Here is a 13,217-nt window from a genome sequence, read left to right on the forward strand (position 1 = left end):
TGCTTGAGGGCCATATGCAACCCTGGGCGCCATGGTTTCACTAGATATTCACTCATATCTGGAGAGCACACTGTTATACTTTAAATCGTGGAGGCGCAATGGCTCAGTGGTTAGGGCAGCGGACTCGCGGTCATAGGATCACGGTTTTGATTCCCAGACTGGGCGTTGTGAGTGTTTATTGAGCGAAAACACCTAAACGCTCCACAAGGCTCCGGCAGGAGATGGTGGTGATCCCTGCTGTACTCTTTCATCACAACTTTCTCTCGCTCTTACTTCCTGTTTCTGTTGTACCTGTATTTCAAGGGGCCAGCCTTGTCACTCTCTGTGTCACGCTGAATATCCCCGAGAACTATGTTAAGGGTGTACATGTCTGTGGAGTGCTCAGCCACTTACACGTTAATTTCACGAGCAGGTTGTTCCGTTGATTCGGATCAACCAGAACCCTCATCGTCGTTACCGACGGAGTGCTTCCCTCCTACTTTAAATCACACCTATCGTTTTTGAAGACTGTCTTTTCTTTATAAGAACATATCTGTTGAAATGTTTCCTTTACAGTTTGAATGTTCCTTGTAAAACCCAGAAAGATATATCTCCTAACAGTTAAATCAATATTTTAATAAAACACTCTCACTATAATTTGAGAAAAACACTAACATTTTGTATATTAGCAACATTAAACCCTGTGCTGCAATATCAATTTTCTTCTTGTCCTTTTCTATAAATTCTAATATATGTACATTAATTTTATCATCTTCATTATTTGCATCACAAATTTCTACTGTGAAGTACTTTTACTGTACTTATGATCTGTTGTATTTCACTGCTTCTGATTTCATATTATTATCTATTACCTCTTTGCTATCTTTTTCTGAATCTTCTTCATGATAGTTACCCTTGCTTAATTTGATTTGTCATACATCATTTCTTTAACTTAATTTAAAACAAAATCATAGTCATTTGTTTACATTGCCCAATTTTATCTACTCCTAAAATATCTATTGAGGATGATGAATATATAAATTTCTCATTAACAACATTGCTTGCCACTTCTAAATTTATAGACACAGTTCTATATACTGTATTTTCTGGCATACAAGTCAACATAGTATATAGTGTAAATATACAAACATTGTCACTCTCTTTCCAAATCCTGTAGCATTTCACTTGAAAATTTTGGTCTTGCCAAGCTGTTTTGGTGTATAAGTCAACCTACTTTTTGGGGTTGTAAATTTTGGTTGGAAAAATTCAACTTGAATGCCAGACAATATAAGTATAATTAAATGCCTCTGTAATCTACTAACATTATTAACTCTTAGTAAATATATTTCACCTTCATCTTGAGTATTGAACTTATATTATAATTCCTCTCTTAAAAGCCATTAACTTTATTTTATAACCATTACTATATAATGACATAACTTTAATATCTGCATAATTATTGACTTCAGCTTGATATCTTTTTAATTCTACTCACAGGGTGCTGATGTAAGAAGTCTGGTAGTACTACTATTAGCTATTTCATTTTCTGTTCATTTTGTATTAATCTTTGCTTTTTACATCTTACCTTTAACATACCATAACCGAAGCATTTACTAATCTTGATTTATAACACCACAATATTTCTTTCAAAACATTAAATGTATAAACAGGAACAAAAGGTCTAAACTGTAATTATATCATCAATTTCCTTCAATTCCTTCACTGTACTCATTCATACATTTTTGTATGGCATATATTTAAAAAAATCTTTTAGCTCAACACCAATCGGCATCATTTAACTTTCACTTTTCCATGCTTGCATGGGTTGGACGAATTTAAGCCAGATTTCTGCCCTTCCTATTTCCAATTCTCATCTGTTTCTTAGCAAGGTAACACTCTCAATGACCAGATAAGTTTTCACAGAAGATTGGAACAACAGAATATGCTTGAAAATAGGAGAGAACCAGCAACTGGAAGAGCATCCAGCTGTAGATTCACCAAATTTCATGTGTCCATGCAAGCATGAAAATAGAAATGAATTTTTGAAATGAGGATAATGATGTGTGTGTGTTTGTGTGTGTGCATGCATGCATGCACTCGTGATGCCTGTTTCTGTACCTCCATCATACTTTAAACTCTCATCGCTTGGCACAAAGTCATCTTCCTCAATGCTATTCTCTCCACCATCAGTTGATGGCTTTTGTCTTGCAAGTTACTTGGTGATCTCACTGGTGCTGGTATCATGTAAAAAGCACTCAGTACACCTGTTAGTATTAGGAAGGGCATCCAGCTGTAGAAACCATGGCAAAGCAGTCTTCTGGCTTGCCAGCTCCTATCAACCTATGCCAGCATGGAAAACAGATGTTAAATGATGCCAGTGGTGTGTGTGTATGTGTGGAGATGCAATATGGTTGAAAGGCTTATGAAGTTCACTTTGCAACCACGAGGACCTGAGTTCAGTCTCACTGCATGAGTTGTTGGCCAAATGTCATTTTCTTTAACATCAGGTTGGTTCCTACCTTGTGAGTGAAAGTGGGCAAACAGAAGCTGTACTGAAGCTCCACAGGTGGACTACACATGGAACTCAAAATGATACAGCCTTGTTGCAACCCATTGTATTGTGTTGAATCTACCTGAGAATTATGCTACATGTTCCTTGGTCTGTTGAATACTCTCCAACTTACACTTTAATTCAGGAGCAAGTAATTCAGTCAATCAGAAACTGAATACTTACTAAACAATGGAGAGCCATCACCACCATTTATGTATATATGTGGTATTATTGCCTCTCTTTTAGAGTTGTTAACAATTGCTGCCAGATTTCTTTTTTTTTTTTTCATTTCTGCATCTCAGGCAAATTTCAAATGAAAAAAATTATTTTTTAACATACAGTATTCAGTACATCCTTCCTCAATTGATTTATCTTAATTCTTTGCTTTGACCCATTTGAATTATTTCCCTTTGCTCACTTTTTAATCATCCTGAAGGTGCATGGCTCAGTGGTTAGTGCATCAGGCTCACAGTCATGAGGTAGTGAGTTCAATTCCCAGACCAGGCTATGTGTTTGTTCTTGAGCAAGACACTTTATTTCACATTGCTCCATTCACTCAGCTGCAACATCACCGGTGCTAAGCTGTATTGGCCTTTCTCTTTCCCTTGGATAACTTCAGTGGAGTGGAGAGGGGGCTGGTATGCACGTGAGTGATGCTGGTCTTCCATAAACAACATTGCCTGGATTTGTGCCGCAGAGGGGATCTTTTAAGGTACAATCCCATAGTTATTCATGACTGAAGGGAGGTCCTCCTTAGGTGCTGACATGGCTGAGTGGTAAGAATTTAGCTTCCCAACTACATGGTCTTAGATTCTGTTCCTTGGCCAAGTGTCCTCTACACCGGAAACTGAAAGAAGCCCATCATATATATGTGTGCATTTGTATGTGTGTGTTACTGTCTTTTTGCCTTCATGTAATAGTGATAGAATGAACGTCACTGTTATGCAAGCATTGTCCTTCATTTCCTATCTCTCTTGAAAATATTCCTGGTCATGAGCAAACATTTCCTTGTTTGGAAACATGAAGGTTGATGACAGGAAGGGCATCCAGCTATAGGAAATTCACCTCGACAACCTAAAAGGTTTTTGTGCAATCATAAAATCTTTAAAACTTACAAGTACTTCCAGCTTGTATCCTACCCCTTCTCTCCATTTTCTTTTACTGCCACACCTACACACACTCTTGGACACTCATTATTGCCTCCTAATCCCAACATCAATATTTACTGATACCCACTCAACCAACCATTTTAATGCATTTATTTTAAGCTTTTCCTACTCCTAACATACACCTTATAACCTCATGGCATTCTAGTATTTTTGTATTTTATATTTTTATATTTGTTTACACTTTTGTTTTCTGCTATTGGGCTTATTGTCATCCTCTTTTGTTTGATTATTTACGTTTTAATTATCCCACCTCCTTATGCTGACCATTTTCCCTGCTCCCTTTATTTTGAGGTCTTGGTTTTCGCTGACCCATATCCCTTTTATTTTTGAGGTCTTGGGCTACTTCACTTTCATTTTTTCTCTTGTCATGACCCACATTTAGTTAACCCTTTTACTGCAGAAAGTATATCCATTCAAAATTTCCCAACCCTTAACTGCGAAAAGCAGCTTTATATACCAATTGATGTCTTATTCAAGAATGTCAAGTTGAAACTATTTTTTGTTGAGTTATGTTGAGTTTATTGAAGCAGCATGACTCACAGAAAATAGCAATTCTATTTCTTGGTAGATATTTGTCATCATTAATGGAATATCCATGAAATTTATTTTCGTAGTTTAAGGGTTAAATTATTGGTTATCTGCCCTGTAACCTCTGTCCATCAACCCATTTATTGCCTAAAGGTTCATTTTATTAACAATCAGAATTATATCTGGATGGGTCATTTTATCCTCTGACCTCCTTATTTGATGACCTTTCAACTCTTTACAATGTTAAAAAGAAGAAATTGTTCTTGTCTTTCTCTCTGTTTTAATTACATTAAGAGATTTAAATTTTAAATTACTTTTAAAATGTTTCTTGTATCTTGTAATGAAGCTGAACCATCGTCTTGTAATTATTTTTAACTAAATAATTTTAATGCTTTAAATAGTTTTTTTAAATCACCTTTTTTTCCTTTCTTTAAAGATGGCCAACTGCTGTGTATCATCCATTCCCTCTCCTCCTTCCCCCCTCTTCTTTAATCCTCTCCCACACTCTTTATTCATCTCTTCTTTTGTCCTCCCTCCTCTCTATTGCTCTTTCTTTTTATCTTCCTCACTTTTTCCTATCTAAAAATTTCTTTTATACTTTGAATTGAATAACTTTATCTTAATTCCTGTAAACAACTCTTAAATTATTTTAATTGTAACTGTTTCATTATATAAAGCATGTTAAATTAATGGTCTCCAACCATTTTTTGCAACATGGACCAATTTCCACACATAACAAAACACAATTAAGTGCATAATATATAATTTAATTATTACATATAATAATACATATAGTTAGTTAGTTAGTTAGTTAATTTGGCTCAAAAGCAAATAGCAAGGCCATGTAGGGGGACATGGAGTTAAGTACAGGGTGGTGTTCATGTAAAGAGTTCAGGCCACTTGAGGTCAAGGGAGGCTTTGAACAAAGCGGTCGTCGGCATCTTCACCATCTCGTCTGGCAGCTTGTTCCACGGATCCGCAACCCGGACGGAGACAGCTCCTCTCCTTCGATTGAGATGAAATCGTTGCAGGTAGAGCTCTGGAGCAGGAGTGAAGAACAGCTCTTTTGAGAGGTTACACTTTCCGCTTATGATGTTATGGGCGAGAATGAGATCACCATGGCGGTGGCGTTTTTCTAGAGAATAAAGGTCGAGCGTCCTCAGCCTTTCTTCATAGGGCAAATTTTTGAGACCATGAACCATGCGGGTAGCCAGCTTCTGGACTCTTTCGAGATGCTGTATGTCTTTGAGGAGATAAGGAGAAGAGGCTTGAATCCAATGCAAAACCACTCTGCAGACTACAGTAGTCAAAATAAAAATAAAATTTTGAAAAATTCTTTCTGTGCAGCCTAGAACCAAATGATCCAAGGCCTGCAGTTGATGCTCGGGACTCCTGCTTTAAATGATCTAAATAATTATTTATATGTTTCTTGTACAACTTGAAAAGTATTATTTCAATATTTTCCCCACTATATGGTCAACTGACAACTTTGTTTATCGTCTCCTACATTCTGTTGCATCCATCTTCTTTTTTTTGTAATCTACACTACCTACTTACACCACCACCCCCAGTGCTTTTCTTCCTTTTCTCCTCCTTTACCCTTCGCTCTTTCACTCTCCACAGATTTCTTCTCAATTCCTAATGTTATCTTCTAAATAACCTTGCCATATGTTTTTGCATTCTGCATTAGTCCCCTTGTCTTATCTTCTAGCCATCCTTTCTGACTGTTTATCCTTTGTTCTCTCCCTATAATTTTCCTCCTTTCTTCTTGTTGCCCCAAATGCTTTTCTAGCATTTACACCATACCCCTGTCACCCCAATTTTCATGTTTTTAGCCTTTCCATTTTCTCTTATTACCAGGTTTTCATTTCCAGCCTCTGTTCCATTCATAACTTCATCTCTTTTTTTCCTTGTATTGAGACTCCATCTTGTCTCTCTAAACTAATTATGTGTGTGTATGTGTGTGTATTTATACCCGTGGACATATTTACAAAGTAAGAAAACAGCACAGCTCCCATGACTTCAGGAAACATTTTTTCACGCTGAGAGTTGCTGAAGCATGGAACAAACTGCCGGCATTGGTTGTTAGTTGTCGGAGCACTGCATCCTTCAAAACTTCCATGCTTCCTGAGATTCGCCAGCACTACACTTGATACACACACAAGCATGTTCACTTTCCAGACATTTCTACACTACTGCATGTACTTTATATGCACTTTCTGACAAGTTGTGGTGCACCTGAGCACTGTATACAATAATTTCATTATTATTATTATTATTATTATTATTATTATATATATATATAAATATATATATATGGCTGTGTGGTAAGAAGCTTGCTTCCAAACCACATGGTTCCAGGTTCAGTTCCACTGCGTGGCACCTTGCGCAAGTGTCTTCTTATGAGTGGATATGGTAGACAGAAAATGTGTATGTCTTTGTGCATGTGTTTGTTCCCCCCACCATCACCACTTGACAACCGGTGTTGGTGCTTTTACTTTCCCATTACTTAGCAGATCAGCAAAAGAGACCAATAGAATAAGTACCAGGCTTAGAAAAAAATTAAGTACTGGGGTCAATTCATTCGACTAAAATCCTTCAGAGTGGTGCCCCAACATGGCGGCAGTTTAATGATTGAAACAAGCAAAAGATATACAGGATTATTCAAAAAGAATGAACCGATTTCATTATATATGTGCATGCGAGTGGACAAATGAAAGAAGGCTATATTAAATGCGGGGTTAAACCACAAAAATTTCCTAGTTCTAGATCTACGTAGCCAATTATTGCTAGAATTAACTTGACTACACTGGATCGTCTCCGAGAATCCACTTTTCCTTAAAGCATTATTGTAATACAGCGCAGCATTTTGAAAAGCCGTATCATCCGAAGAAATTGGTGATATTCACCTTCCTACATTACTAACTAGGTTAGTAACTCACACACTTTACTTTAATAAGGAAAAGCAAATGAAAACTTCAGTTAAGTCACAAGTATTTACTCACAATCAGCTTTTATTTCCTGTATTATAAGTTTTCAATGTGGGCACCACCTGCAGCACAGGCAACATCAAGGCAATAAGAGGACTTCTCCCAGACACGTATCAGCATATCACAATCCACTGAGCTGATCGCTGTTGTTATTCAATGTTTGTGATTTTTTTTTTTCTTGTGGAGATGTGTAAAAGATCGCATTGATGTCCCACCACTACCCACTAACCTCGATGACCTTAAACATTGAATAAAAACAGTGATCGACTCAGTGGATCGCGATATGCTGATATGCATCTGGAAGGAATTCTCTTATCATATTGATGTAGCCTGTGCTGCAGGTGGAGGCCACATTGAATACTTGTAAAACAGGAAATGAAAGTTGATTGTGAGTAAATACTTGTGACTTAGCTGGAGTTTTCTATTGCTTTTCCCTATTAAAATATTGCGCTATGAAATCAGTTCATTCTTTTTAAACAACCCTGTCTATTGTCTATGTGTATACAGGGTGCGTAAGATATTTGAGGATAGATTTATGTTTATCAAAAAACAGGTATATAATAGCAGATAATAACTTTATTTATCAAAAAATGCTATGAAGATAAAAATAAACCTTCTTTTCTATAATGTTATTCAATAAAGCCACTTTCATCTTCACCAACTGCTTCTATATAAGATCTAAATCATCTACATGCTCGAATCAAGTGGTCCTGGTTCATTTTGGACATTACTCTGACTGCGGCAACTTTCAAAGAATCTTTGGTGTTATGGGTGTGTTCATTGACCTCTCTCTCAACAATGTTCCACTTGTAATAGTCCAATGGATTGAAATCTGGGGAATTAGGAGGCCAAATATTAGGGGGTTATGTGATCATAAAAATTTTCAGCCATCCATTCCTGTGTTACTAGAGCCATGTGTGATAGTGCAAAGTCTTACTGAAACACATGTGGCCTTCCATTGAATACACTGTCTATCCAGGGCTTAACAATTGTTTCCAGGACCTCAGTGTAGGTGGCAGAGTTAACTCTAAGGCCTTGTGGAAAGAAGTAAGGCATCACATGTCCTTCATTGCTGACAACCCCTAAAATCATGCCAGTTGCAGGAAATTTTGTATACATAACACTTTGAACTTCAGAAGTCTGCACATAACTATCTGTCATTTCTTCTGTTAACTTTTTGATCTTGGTAGAAGTGTTTTTCATTTGTGAAAAACCAAATCAAATCCTCTTCTGCTGGATTTTTCAGTTTGTTTAAGAGCCTTTTAGATCTGATATACTTTTCTTTTGCTTTTTCTGACAAATTGATCTTTCCTCCTTATATATGATTTATGTCTGATGTCTTTGTGGACAACATTTCTGACTGTTCCTTGTGATACATGGAAATTTTTTGCAATTGACATCATGGACTTTCTGGGATTGAACTTGCTGGATAAATTCAAGTGTTCTGATGATTTCAGAGCACTTAGAGTGCTTTTTATGCTTTGATACTGGGGATACATTTCCATCTTCAGTCTCTAACTCCTTACAAACCTTGTAGACAAAAGATCTGGCAATGTTTAAAAATCGAGATATTTTTAAATCACTATGCTCAGCGTTTCTAACCACAATAACAGCATGCCTCTTCATTTCTTGAACAAGCTGAGAGTCTACCATTATTATATTCTGAAACAAAGATTATACTGAGTTAGCAAAAAATGCAGCAATGACCCCAAAAAGGTATGTCCTCAAATACCTTACACACCATGTGTGTGATTGTGTGTGTGTGTATATATATATATATATATATATATATACACTTGTGTGTGTCTTTGTGTTAGTTCCCAACCACCACTTCATAACTGGTGTTGGTCTGTTTTAATCCTTGAAACAAGCAGTTTTTGGCAAAAGTGATCAATGGAATAATTACCAGGCTTAAAAAGAAGGTTCTACAGTCAGTTCATTTGACTAAAATTCTTGAAAGTGGTGCTCTAGAATGGCTGCAGTTCAATAACTGAAGCAATTAAAAGATAAACAGCATACACAAACACACACATATACATAGGCATAGGAGTGGCTGTGTGGTAAGTAGCTTGCTTACGAACCACATGGTTCCGGGTCAACCAAAGCCTTGTGAGTGGATTTGGTAGACGGAAACTGAAAGAAGCCCGTTGTATATATATATATATATACATGTATATGTTTGTGTGTCTGTGTTTGTCCCCCTAACATTGCTTGACAACCGATGGTGTGTTTACTTCCCTGTAACTTAGCGATTCAGCAAAGAGACCGATAGAATAAGTACTAGGCTTACAAAAGAATAAGTCCTGAGATCAATTTGTTCGACTAAAAGGCGGTGCTCCAGCATGGCCACAGTCAAATGACTGAAACAAGTAAAAGAGTAAAGAGTATACACACATGTATGCAAGCTTCTTGTGGGAGGCTGGTAATGGCAGAGTGGTTAAAAATAAAGGTGGATAGTAGGAGGTTTATAGTATAATTACCTCTGTTAGCAACATAGTTTCTCCTTTCATAGGAGAATCGGATTGTATATCATTGAAAATATGAATAAATCTGGAGGACTTTGCATTGATTGAAGTGTTAATTATAATTTTGGATGTGCAATGGAGTCATGGGGGGGGGAAAGGAAGTGAAAACGACGAGGAAATGTTTGAATATTAAAAATATTGGCAGACTGCATGCAAAAAGAAGGAAAGAAAAAAACAAAAAAAAAGAAAAAATCAACAAAAAAGAAAGAGGAAAAAAAAAACGAACCTAAACTGTTATTGACTGGAATTGCAAATGAATGAAGCAATGTGGGTGAATGATTGCTGAGATTTGGTGGATGGTTTTCGCAATTTTACCATAAAATAATTTTTCTCTTTGTTAATGTATTTCTATAACTTTATTATTTTATTACATTGGCAGGCAAAATACATAGCAGAATGCCTGGATGAAATAAAACAAGAGCTTCGACAAGATAACATGGCTGTGAAGTCCAATGCTGTAAACAAATTAACATATGTAAGCATTTGTTTATTTATATACACCATTTCTTATAAATTCTTTATTAGTTTTTGTTTTGTTTTGTTTTGTTTTTACCTGTTTGTAAAACATGAATTTTCTTCACTTGGTTAATTTTCTTTTTATTTTGCAGGAGAGAGCTAACTTAAAATTGATTTTTAATCTTTTAAAATATTAACCTTTTAACATTCAAACTGGCAATATCCAGCCTAAATATTCTGCCATTTTTTATTAAAACTTAGTTAGTTAATTTTTTGGCTCAAAAGCAAAAAGCAAGGCCATGTAGGGGGACATGGAGTTATGTACAGGGTGGTGTTCATGTAAAGAGTTCAGGCCACTTGAGGTCAAGGGAGACTTTGAACAAAGCGGTCGTCGGCATCTTCACCATCTCGTCTGGCAGCTTGTTCCATGGATCCGCAACCCAGACGGAGAAAGCTCCTCTCCTTCGATTGAGAGGAAATCGTCCAGATCTGGCCTCTTAAACCTATACGATATCAATCTAAAAACAAGCAATCACATCATGAAAGCCTCTTTGCTTCAAGATAACGCATGATTAACTCAAAATAATGAGAATAAATAAGAATTACATTTGAGAGAGTAATCTGGATGGTGAAGGTTAAAAGGCATATCAAAGTGGTTAAGCAGCTCATTTTGCAACTGTGTGATTACAGGTTCAGTCCCACTGCATGGCATCTTGGACCAATGTTGTTTACTGTAGCCTGAGCATTTAATTCCTTGTGAGCGAAATTGGTAATTGACAACTGCAGAAGCTCATTACTAGTCATGGCCATTGCCAGTGTCATGTAAATGGCACCCATGCTGGTGGCACATAAAAAAGTACCCATTACACTCTTGGAGTGGTTGGCATTAGAAAGGGCATCCAACTGTAGAAACCATGCCAAATCAGACTGGAACCTGGTGCAGCTCTCCATCTTACCAGATTCAGTCAAACTGTTTAACCCATGCCAGCGTGGAAAGCAGACATTAAATGTTTATATATATATATATATATATATATAAAGGGAAAGTTTACGAAAATAAACAAAAGACGAAGGCAGGTGGAGTACACACAAATGTATTAGTATAGTGTCCAGGAATAAAAAAAGTCTTTTACGTTTCAAGCCTACGCTCTTCAACAGAAAGATACACAGAAAAAAACAAGGAGAGAAAAAAATGTGTGTAGGAGCTAGCGATCTATCATGGCGTCCTGACTTCGGACAATGGTCAGACGCGAGAGGGACAGTAGGGGAGATAACAGGGTCAAGTGACTTCCAGTACGAATATATATATATATATATATATATATATATATATATATTAGAATAACATTGTGAGAGGCTGGATGTGGCTGGTTTTAATGCTAAAGAGCTAAACTGAATGGCATTCTTAATCAGTCAACGAGAATGAAAGATCTTCAAGTGTGGTTGCTTGACCTGCTAGAAATACTTGCCAAATTCCTCAAATTTCACCCTACTACCTTAAAAGGTAAAAGAATGAAGCACACATTGAACAATGTAGGCAGGGAAATAAGAGTCTTTAGATCATCAGATCAAATGGTCTGCAGTATTTGTTCTGATTTTCTGTGCTCCGAGTTCAAGCCCAGCTTGAAGCTGACTTTGTTTTTCATTGTTTTGGGGTTGATAAAGAAAGTCCAATCCAGAGTACTGCTTTCAGTGGTGTATGAGATGTTACATACAATACACAGATGGTGATTTTAATTATGCATCTAACAAACTGGAAACTACTAACTTGATCTCAACCCCCCAGTTTGAAATTGTAGATCAAGAGGTATAATTTTAGTGGAGTAATTAGTTCTGATTGCTAAATGGGTGATTGCTGTTTAATTAACACCACTACAACCACTATCATCAGTAGCAGCAGCACTACTACCATCATTATTAGGCTGGGACCTCCACCACCAGCTCCATTATCAGTACTATCAAAACTCTCAACTTATCTGCAACATCAACATTGCCATTTGCTACCACTATCGTTAGAATCACCAGCTCTGTCATCACAACCACAGCAAGCTGATGCAGGAGTCCCTATGTAGTTGCTTTACTTGCTAGAAATAGCTGTAAAATCTTACTCAAGCTTCATCTTAAAATCTTACAAAAAAGGATAAGTATATTTGCTGGCATGGGTTGGACAGTTTGATTCAGCCACTTTATCTCTGTGAGGCCAAACGCTTGAAAGGAACTCAGCCACTTTGCCTATGTCAGGCCCAACACCTGAAAGGAACTCAGCCACTCTGCCTACGTCAGGCCCAATGTTCAAAGGTTGATTTTTTTTTTTTTACATGCCACCAGCACAGGTGCACTTGGCTTAAGAAGAGCACATCGTCAAAGATCTCGGTTACTAGTCATTGCTTCTGTGAGGTTCATTGATAAAAGGAGTACAGTGAACTTGCCATGGGGGAATGGAAAACCCAATGTTTCAGGTGGAGTCCTTCTTCAGAGAAAAGCTGAAAGAATTGTGAGACAGCAAAATTTCACATTCTCTAAGTCAGTTAAAGTTTAAAAGGCACTTAAAAAGCTACTTACCACACAGCCACTCTATATATAGGTAAAAACTCCTTTGGTCATGGATGACCATGGGATTACTCCTAGTAAGTTCCCCTCCAAGGTTCAAGTCTGGGCAAATGCAGTCGCCCATGCATACCAGCATCCCATCTCCATGTCACCAATGTTACCCAAGGGTAAGGAGAAGGCCGATTCAGCTTGGCACCAGTGATGTCTCATTTCTACAGCTGAGTGAACTGGAGCAACATGAAATAAAATGTCTTGCTCAAGAATACAACACACAGCCTGGTCCAGGAATCAAACTCACTACTCCATTTTTTTTCATACCTATAGACGCCTTTGATTCTGGTTTCCTATTATATTTTTAGAATGAAATATTAGGAATTGTATCAAGAGCATCTTCTCTGCTTATTATTCTTCTGAGAGTCATGATGGTAGTGTCATCAGGTGCCTTCTCCATAGGGTCCTACCAGAAGCA

The 13,217-nt window shown here is 37.1% G+C and overlaps 1 protein-coding gene across 8 annotated transcripts in view; it reads left to right on the plus strand.

Moving 5' to 3' along the window:
• Positions 1–13,217, plus strand: part of LOC115223589 (AP-3 complex subunit delta-1) — an 87,538-nt gene that overhangs the window by 6,935 nt on the left and 67,386 nt on the right. For 6 of the 8 annotated variants that reach the window (XM_036512353.1, XM_036512355.1, XM_036512357.1 and 3 more), the window contains 2 exons: positions 1,477–1,485; positions 10,122–10,217. In XM_036512353.1, coding sequence (XP_036368246.1) covers positions 1,477–1,485; positions 10,122–10,217 — 105 coding nt within the window. The remainder of the gene's footprint in view (positions 1–1,476; positions 1,486–10,121; positions 10,218–13,217) is intronic. The other 2 variants (XM_036512354.1, XM_029794235.2) reach the window with 1 other exon arrangement.

This window comes from Octopus sinensis, linkage group LG23 (assembly GCF_006345805.1).
Source record: "Octopus sinensis linkage group LG23, ASM634580v1, whole genome shotgun sequence".
NCBI lineage: Eukaryota > Metazoa > Mollusca > Cephalopoda > Octopoda > Octopodidae > Octopus > Octopus sinensis.